The sequence below is a fragment of the Penicillium angulare genome (assembly GCF_028827245.1).
Source record: "Penicillium angulare strain IBT 27051 chromosome Unknown utg000005l_segment0_segment0, whole genome shotgun sequence".
Classification (NCBI taxonomy): Eukaryota; Fungi; Ascomycota; class Eurotiomycetes; order Eurotiales; family Aspergillaceae; genus Penicillium; species Penicillium angulare.
The window spans coordinates 2,854,503-2,875,689 of record NW_026623164.1 but is presented as its reverse complement, the minus strand read 5'-3'; the positions used below and the strand labels follow the sequence as shown (position 1 = coordinate 2,875,689).

The following is a 21,187-nucleotide window of genomic DNA, read 5'->3' as shown; positions in this document are numbered from 1 at the left end:
ACAGACTAGTTATACGGTATACCCCAAACATGACTAAACCCCGGGGACCCACTCCGACGGCTGTACTAGAATGATGATCCATCGGAGGGATCCGTCCGAAACATACATTCCCCGCGCCTTTCCTGCGATCACACCCCGAATTCTTCTCTGTAATAACTAGGGAAATGGTATATTACGAGCAGGTGTATGACGTCCAGTCATCTATATTACCCTTCACATAATGTGCAGTATTCGGCCAAGGACAAAGCTTACGCGTGGTGTTCGTCCCGTCCGGAGGAGTTACACTCATCATCTCAGTCGGTCGAATCCCTTGTTCCACCCATGGAACCAGCACGTCAATTACATTGTACGTACCCGGGACATGAGTGTATCCAGGATTAGAACCGCAATGACCACCTCCAGGGACCATGAAAAGCTCCAAAAAACTGTCGGTAGTGGCAGCGCCCATTTTTGTCTGGATCTGCTCAAGGTGCTGAATGGGCCAGGTGGCCGCATTGAACTGATCCGCCCACCCCTGGGTGACAATCAATTTCCCTCCCCGCTTTTGGAAGGAAGAAAGGTTTGTTGAGATCTCATCGATCAAAGGGGACGCGGCCGCGTCAACTTTTGAGACATCTTTGCCCCAGTTAAAGCTGGATACATTGTAGGCCAGATCGCGGAAGACAACTTCCTTCAGGATTAATGCTGTATATGTCTCATATAGAACTGTTTCTTGGTCGATCCAGCCATTCTCCGATCCCAGGCTCAACCCGGGATAAACCTCATCGCCCGTGACCAGATTCTTCGGACCTGTGTAGACAGCTTCCGCGGCTTGGATTTGGGCTGAAGTGAGGCATAAAACTGTGCCATTGGTATCGGTAGAGCTCTGACCCGCTGCGCATTCCAGATTAGCGATATTGTAGTCGCATAGTAGAGGATTCTCAATCAAGCCATCGACAACTCCATCTATCGCATCACATGCGGAGACAACGCTATCGGTGATGAAATCCAAGGCATCTTGAGTCATATAACCAGTCCCTGTGGTGTGAAGTCCATTCCAGAGGAAGCTGAGGACCAAATGACTGTACCAATTTCCAGGACTCCCTGCGTATATTCCATCAAACAGGTCTGGGTAATACTGGGCTAGCGCGAATCCTTGGGCGCCGCCGGTGGAGCATCCATAGTAGTAGCTGTATTCCGGGGCCTTTTCGTAGTACTTTGTGGTCATCGTCCGAGCAACTGCAGTTGTCAAAGCAATAGAATTGTGGATCCAGGCTCCTGTTTCCGCTTTGTTTGCTAAGAACGGAGCATATGCAGTATTTCCATTTGCAGCGAGAGAATGCCCGCTATCACAACCGGCAGTCGCATAGCCCAAATTGAGCTGAACCATCATTGACTCTTCGTCAATATAACCAGCGTAGCCACCGTTTCCTATTTTTCAAGAACGTTAGCCGAACTGACTTTTTCATGTATTGAGAAGATTGGCAAAAGAAAAAGAAGTTCAATTACCAACAACCATGAACCTTCCGTTATAGTCAGAGCTTGGAAGATAGATTTCCCAAATGAGGATATTGGCGCCATTTTTGACTGGCACGTCATCTGGACCATATGTAAGAGTTCCTTGCACTCGACAAAGGCTGAATTGATTGATGATTCCTGAGGCATTCACACTGCCGGCTGCAAAGTCCTCCGCATCTGTAACGTTGTAACCCTCACCTAATACTCCACCGGCCAAGCTGCTGCAGCTAATCGACTTGCGAGGAGTGAATCTTGCATGGACAGCGGCTAATGCCGTGGAAATGAGGATACAGGTATGAAGAAAGCCCATGACGCAGGAAGTGCAATCAATGTTACGATGGAAGGCGAGAGGCACTTTGATATTCTCAATTCTGTCCTCCACTCTTTATACAGACTCTACAGGACCATACAGGGCTTTATAATGTTGTTTCATAGCCATACCTAATACTAAGCTATCCTCAACCCCGCATTTTCACTTCAACATGGATTAATGATCGACATCTCATCGGAAAATCAGCTCCGAACAAAACTCAGTGAACTGAAAATTAGAAATAGTACTATACGGCTTGCGGGGCAACCGTGAGACATAGGAGTTTAACAGCATAACTTGGATAAATCTGGTCGGCGGTTATTCATCAGTTAATTTACCGGGTGGGGGCGGAATGCCGTATGTACACAAGCACGATTATGGTCGGGCGTCGGACCCGCTTCTCCGACAGTTAATTTGGACTCTCACTCCTATGCACCGCTGAGTTTGCCAGGAAAACCAAACGGTGTTAGACAGTTCAAAGATTAAGAACCTCTTGGGCGCTTCGGTCTCGCTCAGCAACAATTTTATTAAATAAACGACTTGAGGTGGCGATCCACACAACAATTAATTTCTTGGGTGCGGATTTTCATCACATCTTAAAATGATTCTCTAGGGATCTAAGTTCAGAAAAGTGGCAGATCATCATAGGCTCTATATAGAGGGTCATCCCCTAGCGATATGGGAGAACAGGTCCTTTCTGCGAATTGGATCTGGTCTCCGTGTGTATGATTCTAAGCCCATTATGAGATGTGCGAGGGTGTCGCATTGGCGATTTGAAAGAAACAGAAAGGTATTAACCATAAATGAAAAAAAATTTCAGCATATGTCGAGCTAACAAAGGGAAGCTATCAAGAGCTCATGCGGCAGGGGACTCGTCCATCTCTACCTCTCGTTCTCTAATCCTGTTTGGCATCAAGTGCATAACTTTTTTCTTCCATTCTGAAAGAAGCTTTATCGCATCTTCCTCCTTCAAGAGAAACTGAGAAGTAGGGACCCAGAGACCTGATGAAGAGTCAACGTTCTGTTTGTTTATGGAAGAGTTCAAATAGCAAAGAAGAAGGAAGATGAACGAATAACTCACGATGTAAAGCGACTCGGTAAAAGCCGTCAGCAGCCCACTCCGAGTCTCTTCTTCCACTATCATCCCACGGTCTGTTGATTAATTGCCATTGATCATCTTCGGGATCCCAAGTGACTTCCAGCTGTAAGCAAATTCCAGTTTCCTCGTCCGTCCATACCAAAGATTGGATTGATTCATTATTGTTGAGGTCATCGCCCGCCTTGCACATCTCACTGCATTTATCAAGCCATGTTCGAGGTATACGGATCATCTTGTCCACAAAGTTGTGACCATAATGAATATTCCAATCGTTGTTGGATAAGCAGATCTTGAAACAAAACTGAACAAAGTCCTCAAACCATTCGACTTGGATATCTTCCCTTTCAATGACGGAATTGCCTTTACCAGCACGGCAACATGAATTATTGGAAAGACAGCAATCTGAATTGCTCTCTCTATGTCCCCGACTCCTGCATCGATAGTTTCGTGAGTCTATCATAGATGCTGCAGGCTGGAAAACTAAAAAGTGATTGTCCAATTTGGCCAATTCAGGCTTGGGGTCTGCATTGGCGTTGAGAGTGTAGTGAGTGCCACTTAAAGAGGCTGTGCCGCTATATTTCCAGGCATTGCTTTGCTTATCACTGTTGTAGTTCATTGGAGTCAACAAGCATACGTGTAAAAACGAATCCTGACTCTCGCGGGCCAAGGTCCCATGCAGACGGGATTCAAGATGGAACATAGCAATCTCCTCGAATGCGTGCGATGCTCTAGTCAGAGATAGCAGTGTAGATATTGGAAGATTACCAATGATCATATCTATTATCTATTCTAATATTAGCACCTCATCGATCATGTACTATATATGGTTCTTCTCACCTCCGTTGGAAAATCAAGAATACCCATAACATCTTTCTGATCTTTGAAGAGACTCGAACTGACTAAAGCTGATGCGGAGCCCATTTTTGCGTATGGTAAAAATTATAAGAGTAATGAGACAGTAACAAGGGCGGGAATGATCGGATGAGAAGAAGATTGTAGGGGAGTAGAACGTAAAAAGGATATAGATAAGCGGATGACAAGGGTTTAAATGAGAAACGTGAATGACGAATTGAATTTAGACGAAAGATATGAAGAATAATTGGAAATATGAGGTATTAATGAATAGGTATAAGATCTTGATACCCTAGATTCATGGATACAAAATGATAAAGCAATAAAATACAGCCACTCTGACTGTGCGTGAGATTGTGCTTGTGGGAATACAGGCCCAGATCGAGAGGAAGATGAGGTTTCGATAGCTTTATAAATCTAGGCTTGACAGGAATACTGAATCATGTTGTCGAGTGAGCCCATCATGTATATCGTTATCGATAAGCGCAGATGGGGAGATCGAGGATGATGTCACGCATGTGTTTACATAATACACTCGATTTGCTCATATTGAACCTTGAATATACTATACAGTGTGTACAAGCTGTACCCATGTGGCCATATCGAGTGTGGCTGATCCCCCTTTTGAGATTATACATAATCTCCATGTCCGCAATCGTTCGCCTGCATAGTATTTGACTGATGTAGCTATGAGTTACCCACTTTACACCCCGGTTAATTTCAGTGCGGGATCCCGAGCAATTGTTCCCATACGGCTCACCGAGACCTAAACGTCACATCCCCACAAAAGCCGTATAGATGCAGTATAACTCTTTTGGCAATGCTATAGTATGCAAAAAAGGTAGTAAAATGCTGATCGCCTTCTCTTCAGGACCATATACATATCCATATTACGTATAAGACCCTATTGGCTATGTAATAATGGAGCATTTTTCACATTATTACGAGTACGGAGACCCCGCGTCCCACCCCGCCGGAGGGACCTAGCATTTTCCCGAGCCCCGACATAACAGCCGGGGTTGCAAGAGCTTTTTTCCCCCTCTTATGTATTTGGGTCTGCTCCCTTCTCAACCACCAACAAGGTACTCTCGCTCTCAACCCGCTACTAGCTGTATTTGTACCCTTCACAATGGAGAACGTTCTTGACGATATCTCCCACCGGAGATACAATCCATTGCGAGGATCCTATATCCTGGTTTCTCCCCATCGAACCAAGCGGCCTTGGCAGTGAGTCTCCAATTTTAACATTATGTGTAACAGAACCGGAAGGCTAATGGGGCACTTTTCCTTTTTTTCGACAGAGGCGCGCAGGAAAATCCTTCCAAAACGACTTTGCCTGCATATGACCCAAAGTGTTATTTGTGTCCTGGAAACGAGCGCGCACAGGGTGACGTCAACCCCAAGTATGAGAGCACTTTTGTATTCGTGAACGACTACAGTGCCGTGAAGGAAGAGCAGGCTTCCTATGACGATAGCAATAATGATGGTAAGATCGACAGTCTGGTTGGGCTTTGACTTTTTTTTTTTTTTCCTTTTTCTGGGGTCGCACACTTTCTGACCTGGTCTCATCACTACTAGATCTTGAATCGCGCTTCCTCAAGGCCGAGCCTGTAACAGGTAAATGTTACGTCTTGACCTTCTCAGCTGCTCACAACCTTACCCTGGCCGATCTGTCTCCTATCGAGATCGTCCCGGTGATCAACTCCTGGACAGAGATCTACGCCGCTCACCTTTCGCCTACCTCGCCGCTGGCCCAGAATGCCCCACCCACTCACATTGCGCCCACTGCTCCCCACGAAAACGTCACCAAGCCCAAGGAGCAGTACCGCTACATGCAAATATTCGAGAACAAGGGCGCTGCCATGGGCTGCTCGAACCCTCACCCTCACGGCCAGGTCTGGACTACCAGTACCCTGCCTGAGGAGCCTGCCGCGGAGATGGAGCAACTGCTCCGGTACCGCCATGAGCACAAGGGCTCCCACTTGCTGGAGGATTATGCCGAACTAGAGAGCCGCAAGGGAGATCGTATTGTCTTCGAGAACGAGGCTTTCGTTGTCGTTGTCCCTTGGTGGGCGACTTGGCCCTTCGAGACTATGATTGTCAGCCGCACACATAAGCGCGCACTGGTTGATCTCAGCGAGTCGGATAAGACTCTTCTCGCTGAGGCTATTGCCGAGACTACTCGTCGCTATGATAACCTTTTCGAGACTCATTTTCCTTATAGTATGGGTATTCATCAAGCGCCTCTTGATGGTACTGCTGAGGAGATTGAGGCTTCGTATTTGCACTTGCACTTTTACCCTCCGCTGCTCCGTAGTGCTACTGTTCGCAAGTTCCTTGTTGGGTATGTTCTGTTCTTTCGTCCCTTTCTCTTTTGTATGCATCCCGCTAACTTGTCACAGATATGAATTGATGGCTGAGCCCCAGCGCGATATTACACCCGAGCAGGCTGCTGCTCGGTTACGTGGCTGCGGTGGAGAATTATACCGTAAGAAGTTAGAGTAAGATTGGAGACAAAGATATCTCATAGGAATATTGGGGTTGTTTTTTGCATATTAGTCACATCCCGAGGTTGGGGCATGGAAATTTCAGAGAGATAAAAGTGTAGCATATTATGGTGATAATGAAGATATTTTTCGAACGTCGACTCGTAAAGATCGGACAGATCGGTTTGTTTGACTCGAGAGGAATAAAGCCGCATGGGCTCTATACTTGGCGAGATTAGGTCCCAGCGGCGGGTTAGACAAGCAAAGCATGTAACCCAGTAGTAACGCGGCTTCTATATTTTCTTTCATCCCTTCAGATTAAAGACCCAAATATTCCTTGCGCTGGATCAACATCCAAGCGATAGATGAAGATGCCACAATCAACGGGCTCAGAAAGCGACCCTTCAGCGACGCGTTTCCAAAGATCAACTCTCCAGTAAAGTGTGTCAGGGCAATGACATATGTCCAAATAGCAAGATCATACGCGACGGGCGTAGTCAAGTTGTAAGCGGCGGTCATGCGAATCACGGCAGAAAGGAAAGTCCAGGTACCAAAGACCCGACCGGACAATGCTTCACAAGGCTTGGAGCCATTGGTATAGAGGAGCGAGGTATAATCGACGGAGCAGTAAGCCTGGAGACTGTTGATTGCTGAAACAGCAGAGACCTGGAGTTTAGTGAGCGAGAGTTTTAAAGCTTTGCGGGGAGAAAAAAGGGGCCAATGATGGAGCTTGGGGGTGGAGCTTACGAAGACGAGCCATTTGGGCAGAAGACCCTCGAAGGGGGGAAGATAAGAGAGTACTTGATCCATTGTAATTGGGGTCTGTTGGGTGAGAGAGATTTGGAGTTTGTTTGGCCTGTGAAATAAGTGGAGGGAGAGACCGAGGATGTTGATTAGGTTGGTTCTTGGCGTTGATCTTCCCCAACAAGCTGCACATCAATTTTTCTTCCCCATCTCTTCTGTTGCTGTCTTCTTTTTCAATTAATTTATCCTCGCACATCATGGATATCTCAAAGCATATTGATTGCCTGTCGCAATGGCCTACTCATCTGGCCCCTGGTTTGCCGACCATCGGTGCCCTGTTGCTCCTTGCAACTGGTGGGATGGTCGTCGGCTGCAAGATCTGGAGCTTCCTGCGGGTGATTCTGAGCCTGTTCGTGCTCCCTGGTAAACCGGTACGTTATATCCTATTTAGCCCCATACTGAATTACAATCTAATACCTTCATTCCGATAGTTGCACTCATTCGGACCTCCCGGCAGCTGGGCCATCGTCACCGGTGCCTCCGATGGACTGGGCAAGGAGTTCGCATTGCAGCTCGCACGCGCCAAATTCAACATCGTCCTCGTATCCCGAACCGAATCCAAGCTCATCGCCCTCGGAGAGGAAATCACCAGGCAATACCCCAATGTCCAAACCAAGACTCTGGCCATGGACTTCTCCGAAAACTCCGATGAAGACTACGCCGCTCTGAGCGAACTCACCTCCGACCTGGACGTATCAATCCTCATCAACAACGTCGGCCAAAGCCACTCTATCCCCGTTCCATTCGCTCAAACCCCCGCCTCCGAGATGTCAAACATCATCACAATCAACTGCACCGGTACCCTCCGCGTTACTCAGCTCTTCGTCCCAGGCATGATCCAGCGTCGCCGCGGCCTCATCCTCACCATGGGCTCGTTCGGTGGTCTCCTCCCTACTCCTCTGCTGGCTACTTACTCCGGTAGCAAGGCTTTCTTGCAGCAGTGGTCTACTGCTTTGGGATCTGAATTGGCTCCCCACGGTATTGAAGTTGAGCTTGTCCACGCTTACCTGATTACCTCTGCTATGTCTAAAATTCGTCGTGCCTCGGCTTCTATCCCTACTCCTCGCGTGTTTGTTCGCTCGGTCTTGTCGAAGATCGGTCGCAGTGGTGGCTCGACTGCGTACGCTTACAGCTCTTCTCCGTACTGGAGCCATGGAATTATGGCTTGGTTCTTGACCTCTGTCTTGACACCTATGAACAAAATTGTCATTTCTCAGAACAAGTCTATGCATGAGAGCATTCGTAAGCGTGCGCTGCGCAAGGCGGAGCGAGAGGCTCAGAAGAAGAGCACCTAATTAGATGGCATTGGGGGGTGTTGGTCCTAACTCAATTTTAGCATTGATCACCAAGATGAATGATTGTCGCTGCTCTATAGGTGCAGCTGACGATGTGAGAATAGAAAATATAGCTTACGAACTACATGACTGGATATCGGTCCAATTTAATTGTTTATTAAAAATTAATATAATTGAAAACGCGTCTGTAGCATACTCTGCTGAGACATGAGGATACCTAGTCATGATACAGTATTAGTAAGAAGATGAGGTGAGGAAACGGGGAGCACCTCAGTTGTCGTTAGTTAGAAATTGAATGAAACTAAAATTCAAAGACCGAATCGATACAAAGGCCGAGCTGATACTCTTGTAGAATGATCGTGAAGCTTACACAATCGGGCTAATTAGTCATGGAAAGTCCCCGCGTTCACTCGGCGAGTCATAGTTACGCTGTTGGGTTGAGGATTACTAATTTGAACAATTATACCAAGATCGCAGTGGCGCAATCACTTTCCAGTCATCATAAATACTGCTCAAGTGCCCAGATATACTTTTGGCTTGATAAAAACAACACCCATATCGCATATCGCATATCTAGCTTCACAACATACTTAAGCGACAACAAATATCTATCTGAGACTTCATTTCACCACAATGACGACAGGAATCTTCAACTACATCGACCGATCTTCCTATGATCCCCACGCCACCAAACCCTTCGAAAAACCATGGTCAAAGGTCGATGGCCCGGGCACCTCGTACACCATCTCCAGTCAAGAATTCCCAGTTGAAAACCTCCGCGGCCAAGAGTCTCAATTCACAGTAGACAACGCCGGATTCGCCGTCTACAAAGCACCCTCGAAAATAACCCAATTCACAGACAGCGAAAACTTCAAATCATCCTACTACGCCGAGGTAGAAGAAATCCTTCGCCAAAAAATCCCCGGAATCAAAAAAGTGGTTTTATTCGACCACACGATCCGGCGCAGAAAGACAGGATCAGCACGTAGTCCTGTCCAACTGGTACATGTGGATCAAACGCCGGGGGCAGCTGAAGTTAGAGTTCGGCGCCATTTACCAGAGGCCGAGGCCGAAGAGCTACTGAAGGGTCGATGGCAGATTATTAATGTTTGGAGACCGATTGAGAATGTCGCATCTGATCATCCGCTTGCGGTTATTGATTGGAGGAGTACGAAGCCTGATGATTTTGTGAAGGTTGATCTGCTTTATCCGATTGGGTCTGCGGACTGTGAGGGGGGAGAGATTGCGCCGGATCCTGAGTCTGTTTCTTCGACGGAGGGGTATGAGGTTAAGGGGGAGGTTTATTCTATTGCGCCGAATGAGAAGCATAGGTTCTTTTATGCCAAGGATTTGACGCCGGATGAGGTTATGTTTCTTAAGTGTTTTGATTCGAGTAGTCATACTATGACGGGTGGGGAGACGGATATTGCTCATGGATCGTGTCATACGGCGTTTACTGATCCGCAGACACCGTTGGATGCGCCTCCGAGACAGAGTATTGAGGTTCGGTGTCTGGTCTTTCATGAGTAGTTCAAGTTGTGGTTAACCAGACGTCATAATCAGTTCATTAAATGATAATACATATCCTATGTTTGATGTTTTTCCAATATGCTATGCGAATTAGTTACACTACTAACAGGGCGAAACATGATAGAAACAAGAGAGTCTGGGTAGATCCATGGCCTGTACCAGTCTGTGTAGTTAGTGTGATGGACTATAGTGCATGGAGGTTGACCTGAAGTTGTGGCCCAGTGGGGCGACGTTGGAAAAAAACGACATGGACCCAGCAGGGCTGGATCTTACTCGTCGAATAAACTGGACCCAAATCAATCATCTCGAGTGAACTACAGCAATAAGGCCTCGGTCTTCATTTAATTTTTAATGCCTATGATTCATGATACCGTCACTTGAAAGAAATACCGCTGAAGGATATAATATCCAATCCCTTCTAATCCCTCGGTCATTAGGAATGACGTATCCTAATATGTATTTAGGGTCAACGGTACTGTGGGGGCAGTCTTTAATTGCATGAGGCTGCCGAGTAGTGTGATCCTTCGAGTAGTAGGCGAGCATCATCTCATCATGGAGGATCGGAACATGGGCTGTGACCTTTCGATAAGCACATGTGATGTTTCTATATCAATGTGAAGTAGATTGGATAATATGAATCCTGGTCGTCGAGAATCCATGGTTCTGCTCACGGGCCCAAGCACATCTACAACGTCGGGTTGAATTTCAGCTCCGTGATACCCCTCGGCACGATGTAGATCACACAGTGAGACTATCCAGCATTGAATTTTCAGGATTTCAGTACTCATGTCAATTTGCACGATTCCAATGAGTCAATGTCTATGTCCTTGAGATATTTTTTTGTTCTGTTGTTTATTTAAGGCCATGATTCCGAAAAGGGAGAATAGTCAATAGTCCCTCGTTTTGATACTGGATATAGCCGCAGCTATGTGTTTCAAATCCTATCAAACCCTCAAACACGTTGTATTAGATAGTGTGTTGTATAGGACCTTCAAGTTCTTGCCTTAAACCCACAATCACGGCTTTCTAAACACCCCCCAAAGCCTTCGGACTCCAAGATCCAACCAAAAGCCATATTTAGCAACATAAGAAGAAGAAAAACAACTCACAGGCTAGGGATGGAGCCTGATCAGTCTCGACCACCGTCATGCATGCAGATAGCCGATATGACTGGACAACAATGAGACAATCGCGATCTCCACCAGGGTCGGTGTGAGATCATGAAACGCGGATGTTTGAGATAAAGTACTCGACCACGGCAAAAGTGGAGTCTCACGCGGGAATCCGAGCGGCAGCTTCCCGCTCCACCACAACGCCTAGATTCCCCCGACTTCAACTTTCCTTCTGGAAAAACAAGTCACCCATCCAATTAAACCCCTGTAGACCTTTCATTTCTTGCACCGAGTAGATTAAAATTCCTCATCAACACATCGGATATGACTTCAGTCATGGCATGCCGATCTTGACCTCTCTCTACAAATATCGCGCCGGGCGCTTTGTTTCCACGCTTGGGTCGTCCAGGGTTTGCCTTGTTTGGGCTTATTACACGCTCCCCACTAATCCCCCTTACTACGCTGCTTAGTTTACGTACTTTAATGCGCGGCCCCGCTGCACTTTTTCGTATCCTCGTGGTGCTGATCGAGATTCATTCTCTTTGATTTCGATTCATAAATTTAATGGCTTGGCTGTGAGACTTGGTTTGATTATTGTCCCCAATGTCGGGTGTTCTTTTTCATTCTCTTAGCCATAACTGGCTTGGTAAGGCGGATATTGCTGTGCAGTCTGTTTTGCTGGCGGGTGGGGTTATTGCTGTTGCCTTACGGTTATGGTCGAGGCGATTGCTCGCTGTCTCATTGCAGGGAAATGATTGGTTGATTTTAGCTGCCTTGGTGAGACTTCATGCTATATTATCTTGAGAATTCAAGTACAACGTCACAGCTAACTATTGCAAAAAGACGGTAATGTTAGGTCGTTATGTGGTAGAGCTACTTTTAGTTCTGTTCTGTGGGCTGGGCTTACATACTGAAAATGTTATTGCGATCGGCGGCGCAGATGCAGTCGTTCGCTTTAAAAAGGTATGCAAATGGCCACTTGTTATGAAGTGCAATCGTTAAACAATGTTGGTGGTGATTGATTGTATAGAGCTAACAATATCTAGATCACATATGCCAGTGATCTTTTGTGGATCGCAGTCGTTGGCCTAGTCCAACTTTCTATTCTTCATTTTTATCTTCGCCAATTCCAACATCGGATAATAGTATGGTGCACATACATAACTATGATTTTATGTGCATCTCTCTGCGTGGGAAGCCTTTTTGCAACAGCATTTATCTGCACCCCGTCAAAAAAGATATGGCTTCCGGAACTCGACGGACATTGCAGCGATCCAAAAACGCTACGATTGGCCACGACAATAAGTGAAGGAATCATTGAATCGTTCATTCTGTGTCTACCTCTTCCTACCTTGATACATTTGCGCCTATCCAGAACTAAGAAAGCAGCAACTACCTTTATCTACCTTCTTGGCTTGATGTAAGTAAAATTCCCACGAAGACCCCGATCTGAACCTAACGTGTCCATACAGAATAATCGCAACAACCTTGATACGCATAAAGGCAGACTCTTACCTCAACGAAGATGATATCACCTACACTTCCGCACGAAAATCTTTCCTCTCCTGCGTTGTACCTCTACTGGGTATCATCGTAGCGTGTCTGCCGATCATGCCACCATCTATCCGATCGATTTCTGGAAGACATGTATTCTCCTCTCCATCCGACGACACCGCTGCATATGGATACAGACATTCCGGGTATTACAAAACGACTGCTTTATCGGGCTCTCAAATGGAAGAGCCTGAAATTCCCCTTGTTTCGGTCAGACATCCTCCTATGGCGAAGAAGTTATCGGAATGGTGCCAGGGACAGATAAAAATTACCTCAGATTGGGAGATTCATTCTACCAGGAATTCAGCGAGACTGGATAAGGATTCTATAAGAAGAGCTTGAGACTGGTGCTCCGCTTCTTTATATATGATTTATGACCATCAATACCATCATAAAACTTGAACAGGCTGTGCCTACTACTAGCTTATACATATTCTCTACGTACCCTTTCCTGAAACTTGTTGCAAGATAGGCTAGCTGGGAACAGTGGTGATATAAATCCAGTCACGATCTAGAAAGTGCTACGTGTCACGTGAGCCCACATAATTAATCAGGGCATCTATATAGATGTCTGTGATAGTATATTTCCTGTCTGCTTCCACTTTTTTCAGGGTGCTTTCTTCATGCGCTCTCTTCAACTTCAAGCAATTAATAACTCGTGAACTCGATATATAGTATATGATTATCGAAATGCAAGGTTCAAATATATACCGGCAACACTTGGATGGGTGGATCATAGCAAACCGAACTTGAAGTTCCTCATAAACTTGAAAGCTCGATTGATACTATTACTAGTACCTGACTTGGACCTTCACATATTTGCATGATCGTCGCGGTGCAGGTCGCGATGCCTACCTACTACCACATCAATTGATTGCCACAAAACGAAGCCAGTCAGGACCCCAGGCTACTTTTCTCATTCAAGTTAAGAGTCTCCATCGTCCGCTGCATACAACTTGAAGCTCACTGACCTGCATCCTGTGATTCAGACCTGCACCTTCCAGAAATCCTTTCGTTTGGCATCTTTTATTAACACAATCTCGTCCGCACAGAAATCACCGTGAGTCTCCCTCCTCTCCTTCGAGTCCCTTCACCCGATCGCCGTCCATAAAAAAGATCCTTACTATTTTTTTCGACTAGCCAGAGTACGGGCATTGTTTTTTTTGTCTCACTGAGTTATCTCGTGAGCACTACTTTAAGGTTCTCTCTCCTTGCTAAAGAAATATGATATTCGGATGGATCCACGACACCTTCGAAGTCATCAAGAGGTAGGATGGTAATCAACGAATTCTACCCTGTAAGTGGGTGTATGACCTGAAGAAGGATTCATCCAACACAACCACAGCATACAGAGCAAGGTTTGTGGTATGTGGAAACAACTTCGATGAGAAGTACAGTCCCGTTGCATCACCAGAGTCTGTGAAGCTTTTCATGTGCATGGCCGTTAGGAAAAACCTTGAAATCTGATAATTTGATATGGTTACCGCGTATCTGAACGCAGAAATTGATGGCCGCCTCATCGTCATGCGGATACCTCCGGGATATGGCCATTGCGGCGAGGTTTTATTGCTAAAAAGGGCCTTGTACGGACTACGACAAGCGTGATGTCTTTGGCATGAGAAATTCAATTCCACACTAATCAAACCCAGTTGGAAACTTTTCAATATGTACTTATGCGTATTCTACAGAGACGGGTATTATATCCAAAAGGTGACGTAGACCTAGAGAGGGGCTTGATATTGTCCTGACAAGAATCAAAAAGCCTCAGCCTGCTTTCTTTGTAATTGTTTTGCAGATCTGACTTGCAGATCTGACTACGAGAAAAAACTTGACAAGTGCAGGCGATTCCATGACTCGCACTTGATGCCGATTTTAGTGGAACTATTTAGTAAGCCGACTTGACAAGTTGCTCGTTTTTCTTATTCGAAATTTGAGGCCGTTTGAATAAGAGATTCATGGGTCCATGTTGAATAAATATAAATTACGAGTAAACGCTGCAGGCGTAAGCCTTGTCAATTTAGAAAGAGGCCGATGGAAAGTTCCGCCCTCTAAAAAAAGGCTGCAAGGTGCTGCAGGTACTCAGCAGACAAGCACTGGTGGATACCATGAGGAGGGTTGGGGAGGGAGTGGGCAAGGGCGCGATCCCTTGCGAGAAACCGGCAACAAATCAAAATTGCGTGAGATCCAAAACGAACACACATGCAAAGAACGAGCTCAAGTAGGGCTATTCGCAAATTTCCGACACTGGAAAGTATCTATCTAACGCAATTCAGCGCTGGAACGGAAATCGGACCAGCTTCGGTATGGGGCGAACAGCGGAGGAGACACTAGAAGTACCTATATCAATACCCACGATCTGCGATTCAACCCCTTGCATCCCTACGCGGCAGCCATGATCGACCCAATCATCCCTCAAAACAAGCCTCGGAACATTCTTGTTGAAGCAGCAAGCCACCAAGCCACCCAGTAATAAGAAATGTCGCAGGAGGACATTCCCCAAAGAGGGGTCTGTTGACATGAGCCAACAGGCAATTTATTCCAAGCAGGAGGGGAAGCAATTTGTTAATCCCCGACCCCTTCATCCCAGTAATTCTAGAATGTCACCAAGGGGATCAGCGGTATAAAGACAGACAAACTCCCTCATCCCTCGTTGCTTCGCATTCCGTAAACTTTTTTCTTCGCCCTTTTCACCTTCTCGACCCGTCGTTCGCGACGTTACTATCACTAAACCGAGGTGAATCATTACAACAGTCCGACGACATGATGGTTAAAACTACTTACGCGCTCACGCTTTTCACGGCTGTGAGCTTGGCTGCGCCCGTTCAGAAGACTGGCAGTGGTGGCACTGGAAATTTCATTGGAGCTGGTACTGCCAATGGCCAGGTCAATGATGTGGTGAAGGGTCTATTCAAGGAATTGACTCCACGAGGAGATGAGGAGAGCGCTACCGGACACGGGAACTTGCTTGACAAGCTTCCTCTTGTCGGTGGATTGCTTGGTGGCGGTGGAGATGAGCAGAAGCGTTCCTTCACAGGTGATCTTGCGAAATTCCCATTGCTGGGTGAAATTTTTGGTGGTGTAAGTACAATGAATGACTTTGTACTTTGGATTTCTGAACATGAATTTAACATGCTTTTAGGACCAAGGAAACCCCGCAAATACTCCCAACAATGGAAATGAAGCCAGATCTTATGACGATGAACTCAGCCATCAGCCATTTGAGAATCACGGTCAGGTACGAGAAGCAGCTCCCGGTCAAGATAATCCAGGTTCTAACATCCGTCGACAGAATGAGGGCCAGAACCACGGTGAAAATTATGGTCAGAACTGGGGCCAGAATGCTGGACAGAATGCCGGACAGAATGCCGGTCAAAACGCTGGCCAGAACTATGACCAAAACGCTGGACAAAATGATGGCCAGAACGATGGCCAAAACGACGGTCAGAACGATGGCCAAAATGATGGTCAGAACTACCTTCAGAACTACGGTCAGAACCACAAGCGAGACCTTGAAAGCGATCTCAGCAGCCTGCCAATTGTTGGCAAGCTTCTCGCCGAGGTATGTGTTCTTACAGTTTAACATTCTGTGGATGGCGACTAATTTAAGTAGGATAAGGACGACAAGAAGACCGACGATAAGAAGCATGAGTCCCGTCAGTTCAAGGGAGTCCTTGGCTTGGTCGACAACCTTACTAAGGGTTCTGTAAGTTAATCATTGCACATGTCTAACCGATGGAAGCCTAGTCTTTCTAACTAGCCTCAGCCCACAAGCCAGAGCCACCGTCGCGAGCTTGAGGATTCAGATGGGCCCATTCCCCATGAAGCCGAGGGGAGCCATGGTTTTCTTCCCAAGAGTGTGACCGATGACTCTGTTGCTACCTTCCGAGAGGGATTGGATGTTGCTGCCAAGATGGTCTCAATTCCAGTAAGTTGATATACCTTGAAGCAGAGTGAGCAGAAAATAACAATGATTGAGGGACAGTTATCCGCGCGCCAAGTGAAGCCGGAAAGCAATGAGAAGCCAGCCGAGAACAAGAAGCCTGCCGACGGCAAACCGGCTAACCAGCATGCCCCTAACAAGGCAGACAAAGATGACAAGAAGAATAAGTCCAACAAGTCCAGCAACATTCTAAAGGAACTTGCTGCCGAGAGTGGTCTCGGCGGGCTCGTTGGTAATGCCCACCACGGTGTTGGCTTGCTGCCGGTATGTGATCTCTTGACTCAATCAACAATATTTCAAGTATCCACTAACAGTTTGAATAGATGAAGGGTCGTCGCGATACCACCTCACACGAGGCTCGTGCCGCCCCTATCCAGGGATCTACCTTGACCGATGTCTTGATGCAGAGTGGTCCTATCGGCAAGCTCACCAAGGCTCTCTCCCCCCCTGGTACACCTGCCCCTGGAAAGAGCGACCCAAGCAAGATTGGCGATGGTAGCAGTATGGCTCCTCCCGGCGCTCCTGGTTCTCCCGCGGGATCTGTCAATGCTGGCCCTCACCATGGACCTGGTTATGTCGCTGAGCACAAGGCTCAAAAGCAAGCCGGCCAGTAGGATATTTTTTGGTCATAAGTGCTTCAAGTTTGGTTTCTGTTGATTTACTATTTTCCACCTGACATTACTTTTATCCTGTTGAATTAGTGAGATTGTTTAAATTCAAGTGAGCCTTCAATGCTTTCTCACTCCAATGTCGTGTTTTGTGTAGAATTTCATTCCGCAACAAGAGTTTTTACCCGGATGCTAGCCTAGCCGCTCATGCCTATTATCTGGTGTACATTTGGCCACCCGTCTACAAACTTATTTTACTTCATCTATATGTTCGAGTTTCTACAAATAAATACAATTCGTCTTTGGTAAAGCAGCTAACGGGCAATTTTACTTGAAAAGACTTTTTTGATCGGAAGTCAGAGGAAGAAGGTCCTTATACTTTAATTGAGATAACTTGAATCCTCGGTGTACCGCCTGCTTTTTCTTTCATTTTTGTTTATTTCCTCCAAAGAAAGATTTCAGAAAAAACAAACAAACGTCCATTTCAGATGAGCTAGCAGATTATCCCTTGCCTCTTAGCCAAGCTCTATGTACATTTCCATCGAGATCTCCTATTGCCTCTCTTTATCTTCCACCACCTGGTAAAAATAATCTTTTTTTATGAGCATACACAGCTTGCGCTCCCCAAATCCCCAAAAAAATGTGGCCAGTTGACGAAGGCTTAGGCGGACGAGCTTGGCTTAGGTTTTCTTTATCTTTTGAAGGACTCCTTCGATCTCCGCAAGTCTTGAATCATTTTGTGTTGAGTTAGATTGAAGGGTAGCGATAGCATTGCTGTTTGCATAGACTTTTTTGTCGCATGTAATAACATGCTATGTGACTGGCCATGGGAACAATATGTAGCCTAAAGATACAAAAGCACGAGATACTTTCTGGGGAATCATTTTCAAGTTGAATTCGAAGCCCTAGAAATGGGATTTTATGATGATCGTTGGATTGATTTATTTCTGAGGCGTGTAGGAATGTAGTTTTTCCCTGACCCAAAAATGCCGGACCAAGGCATACTGATATCAAGGCAAAGATGAATTCCACTACCCGTAGAAATAGAGAGCAAAAAGAGTAATCTATACAAATCAAGTGATCACCTCAAGCACCGGTTAAGATTAAGGATACTATAAACGTTTTTATGAAAGTAATACTAAACTCCGAAAAAAAAAAACGCACGGAAGCAATTAAGTTTATTGCAGCTGATGGTAAACCCGCTAATTTTCTCAGCTAAACCCATTAATCATCAAAGCTATGAAAAGACAACTTGGCAAATAAGCGAAAGGAAGGTGAAACCACCGAGATCATAAATCGTGAAGCCATGCAAGTGTTGTTACAGGCTCAGAGCACTCAAGGTGAGTACTGGGGTATCAAGTCGTTAAATGGGACGAAATCCAAGAAGCGAGGATATCAAAGAGAGTAGTAGCAAGCGCCGAAGAAGAAAAGAGAACGTATAGCCATGCATGCCAATGCATCAAGACGAGTCGAAGTCCATATCGATATCATCCACTTCGATCGTTGTTCCTAGTGCCTCTTTCCCTTCCCGGATCATGGCTTGTAGCTGCTTATTCAATCTCTGAATGCTCGCGTCTTCTTCTCGCTCCTTCCGTCTCATCCGCGCCGCATGCCGCTGCATATCTGCTGATGCGGGCCCACCCTTAGACCTCGGCGACGCAGTTGGAATACGCGATGGAGTAGACGGTCTCATGGCGGAGCTTGGTCTTTTTGCCATCTTTGGCATAACAGCCGGTCGGCGACGAGGGCTGGATGCCTGGTGTACTCGGCGTGATTTGAGAGATGGACTAGCGAGATCGTCATGGTCGAAGGGATCGCTCGCTTGAGTGGGGACAACGACCCAGCTGCGATCGGCATCCTCTTCGGGATACTGACCCGGGATAGGCGTGTGGGGCATGGGGGTATCTTTCTCGCTCGCTGGGCTCTGCCAAGTGGTAGTAATTTGGGTAGGCGACCCGGCTGTCATATCGTAACCTTGTCCGCCGCCAGCGTAGAAGCCCTTGAACGCGCCCGTCCAACATAAATCGAGAACTTTGCCAACGGCGTTGATGACGGTGCGGCCCCATCCTGGGCGTCTGCTAGATGTTGGTGTCTCTTCGACGGATGGAGAAGCGATGCATGAGTCGCGGCGACTGCGCTTACGACTTGTACCGAGGGGTTCTGGGGCGATCGAGTCGACGCTTCCATCGAGAGAGGGTGGTAGAAAGGACTCTCTGTACCTGTTTGGACGATAGTCTAGCTCTGCAGCGTGGTAGTCGATGGCATGTTGGTGGCTGGGAAGGAAAAGCGGTGAAGTGGTGATGGGGGCTTCGAAATCGAACTTGGTGATTTTTTCTGTCTCACGGCGAGGTCGCTTACGGCTGACAGATAGCGAGTAGAGAGATGAGGAGGCGGAGGATGAGGCGGGGACTTGGAAAAATTGTGAATGCGCACTGGCGAGGTCGACTTTGGGCGGGGACGAGGCCTGGTGGAAGACCGCAGGCATGTCGGGCATGGTCTTTTGTTTTATTTGTTTCTGATCTGGGAATAAGGGATGAAAAGGGAGGATGAGGATGAGATGGAACAAAGACAAGTCGGAGAGAATCCGGAGTATTAGAGGGAATGTCGCACTGGCACCAGCCACCAGGAAGTAATCAAAAGCAAGAAATCGAAATCGAAAAAAAGAAACCAAAACAAAAAAGAGTTTAGCTGGGGTTTTTAGCTTGCTCCTATGTCAACATCAACAAGATCCAATCAACCTGAGACATTTAGTCCCTCGCATCGATATTTCCTTGGAAAAAGTCAATAAATAATCAGATCATCCAATGATATTCATATTTTCAATACCTTCAATGACTCTATTTATCATAAAAATGAGAAAAGAAGATGTTGATCCCTATACATTAGATACCAGCCTCTTCAAGTTCTCCACTTTGTAGTGATCGTGGGCGCTAAACCCAATTCGGAATCACAACATACGGTGAGGATACAGTGGAGCATACAATATCTGCTATCTCTTATTATATGACATGTTCCCAGTCATTCATTTTTGTGTGTTGTGTGAATTTATGTGCTCATTGTGATTGCTAACGAATGATGATTTACAGAATATTCATTGATCAAGCAGTCAAATCGCTGTCGGCCCAACCATATTATAAGCTCGAGATTCTGCGTGCACTGTTCATCATGATACTATATTCAGCTTCTTAAATTCCTTTCTATAAGTTGAACCCGAGAGCCGCAATTCCATCAGCAGATATCAGACCCATGAAGTGGATTACAGTCGCTGGCTAGTCCATCGAACGCCAGCCGCATCAAGTCCATCATCTCCATCCACCAACACACACCAGCCTTCTCCACCTAATCCACCATCGCCCGCAATCACCGCCTCAAAATGACCCCGCGCAAAATCAAGGACAGCGTCGTCGAAGGTACCAGGCTGCAGCCACACGGCAGGAATACCTACAGAATGGGCTTCCTGAAGTAACTTTAGGGTCACTGCTGGAGGAGTCACAACAGACAATGAAGTCTGGGTGGGCGAAGGGAGTCCACTTGGTGAGGGGACAGTATCGTAAGCACGCGATGGGAGGGAGATCTGCGCAGCTCGGGGATTGAGGGGTGTGACTGGTAACGAGTGCTGGTGGTACCATGCGAGGACTGCATTTGTAATTATTAGTAAACTGAATGCAGTAACTGTCGTCTTATTGAGAGAGATATATACTCTTGTAGCCGAATTTATGGGTGTCATTGCTGGCACCCGCGACGGCAAAACGCGGGGAAGAGAAGAATCGCTTAACAGCTTCCATTATGGGGGTTCCAGTGGTAGTAGTAAGAATTGATTAAGAAATAGAAGAAATAATTCCAATGTGAGCGTAGACAAGGAGAGCTTAAAGGAAGTGAAAGTGTAAAAAGGTGAAGGTGAAGTTGAAGGGAAAAGAAACCCGACCTCGGCACCTGCCGAACATTGACCATCTTTATTACATGTCGCATTCTTTCGCTCATCTCCCTTCTCCGCCCGGTAGCTTCGGAGCTGATTGACTTTTCCACGCTTCCACGATTCATCTACCAGTCTCCACAACGTGGTCTCATTTCCTCCATAACGACTAGACCCTTTCAAACCA

At 46.5% G+C, this 21,187-nt stretch overlaps 9 protein-coding genes across 9 annotated transcripts; 4 read left to right on the top strand and 5 right to left on the bottom strand.

Moving 5' to 3' along the window:
• Window positions 1–172: 172 nt before the first annotated feature.
• N7478_008410 (uncharacterized protein) lies at window positions 173–1,807 on the bottom strand (the record flags this gene model as incomplete). The annotated part of the gene is made up of 2 exons (XM_056924624.1): window positions 173–1,410; window positions 1,489–1,807. The coding sequence occupies 2 exons, from the start codon at window positions 1,805–1,807 to the stop codon at window positions 173–175; spliced, it is 1,557 nt and encodes a 518-aa protein (XP_056777350.1).
• Window positions 1,808–2,663: 856 nt separating this feature from the next.
• On the bottom strand, window positions 2,664–3,827 carry N7478_008409 (F-box domain protein; the record flags this gene model as incomplete). Its single annotated transcript, XM_056924623.1, has 3 exons — window positions 2,664–2,809; window positions 2,889–3,690; window positions 3,744–3,827. The coding sequence occupies 3 exons, from the start codon at window positions 3,825–3,827 to the stop codon at window positions 2,664–2,666; spliced, it is 1,032 nt and encodes a 343-aa protein (XP_056777349.1).
• A 1,060-nt stretch (window positions 3,828–4,887) lies between these two features.
• N7478_008408 (UDP-glucose:hexose-1-phosphate uridylyltransferase) lies at window positions 4,888–6,263 on the top strand (the record flags this gene model as incomplete). The annotated part of the gene is made up of 4 exons (XM_056924622.1): window positions 4,888–4,985; window positions 5,060–5,244; window positions 5,337–6,102; window positions 6,161–6,263. The coding sequence occupies 4 exons, from the start codon at window positions 4,888–4,890 to the stop codon at window positions 6,261–6,263; spliced, it is 1,152 nt and encodes a 383-aa protein (XP_056777348.1).
• Window positions 6,264–6,562: 299 nt separating this feature from the next.
• On the bottom strand, window positions 6,563–7,054 carry N7478_008407 (Erg28 family protein; the record flags this gene model as incomplete). The annotated part of the gene is made up of 2 exons (XM_056924621.1): window positions 6,563–6,910; window positions 6,992–7,054. 2 exons carry the CDS (start codon window positions 7,052–7,054, stop codon window positions 6,563–6,565), a joined length of 411 nt encoding a protein of 136 aa, XP_056777347.1.
• Window positions 7,055–7,245: 191 nt separating this feature from the next.
• Window positions 7,246–8,343, top strand: N7478_008406 (ketoreductase; the record flags this gene model as incomplete). The annotated part of the gene is made up of 2 exons (XM_056924620.1): window positions 7,246–7,419; window positions 7,480–8,343. The coding sequence occupies 2 exons, from the start codon at window positions 7,246–7,248 to the stop codon at window positions 8,341–8,343; spliced, it is 1,038 nt and encodes a 345-aa protein (XP_056777346.1).
• Window positions 8,344–8,976: 633 nt separating this feature from the next.
• On the top strand, window positions 8,977–9,873 carry N7478_008405 (uncharacterized protein; the record flags this gene model as incomplete). Its single annotated transcript, XM_056924619.1, has 1 exon — window positions 8,977–9,873. The coding sequence occupies one exon, from the start codon at window positions 8,977–8,979 to the stop codon at window positions 9,871–9,873; it is 897 nt and encodes a 298-aa protein (XP_056777345.1).
• Window positions 9,874–15,299: 5,426 nt separating this feature from the next.
• On the top strand, window positions 15,300–17,093 carry N7478_008404 (uncharacterized protein; the record flags this gene model as incomplete). Its single annotated transcript, XM_056924618.1, has 7 exons — window positions 15,300–15,617; window positions 15,679–15,774; window positions 15,829–16,098; window positions 16,150–16,242; window positions 16,303–16,464; window positions 16,522–16,743; window positions 16,803–17,093. 7 exons carry the CDS (start codon window positions 15,300–15,302, stop codon window positions 17,091–17,093), a joined length of 1,452 nt encoding a protein of 483 aa, XP_056777344.1.
• A 1,453-nt stretch (window positions 17,094–18,546) lies between these two features.
• Window positions 18,547–19,581, bottom strand: N7478_008403 (uncharacterized protein; the record flags this gene model as incomplete). Its single annotated transcript, XM_056924617.1, has 1 exon — window positions 18,547–19,581. One exon carries the CDS (start codon window positions 19,579–19,581, stop codon window positions 18,547–18,549), a length of 1,035 nt encoding a protein of 344 aa, XP_056777343.1.
• A 762-nt stretch (window positions 19,582–20,343) lies between these two features.
• On the bottom strand, window positions 20,344–20,872 carry N7478_008402 (CoA-binding protein; the record flags this gene model as incomplete). The annotated part of the gene is made up of 2 exons (XM_056924616.1): window positions 20,344–20,723; window positions 20,788–20,872. 2 exons carry the CDS (start codon window positions 20,870–20,872, stop codon window positions 20,344–20,346), a joined length of 465 nt encoding a protein of 154 aa, XP_056777342.1.
• Between the last annotated feature and the right edge of the window lie 315 nt (window positions 20,873–21,187).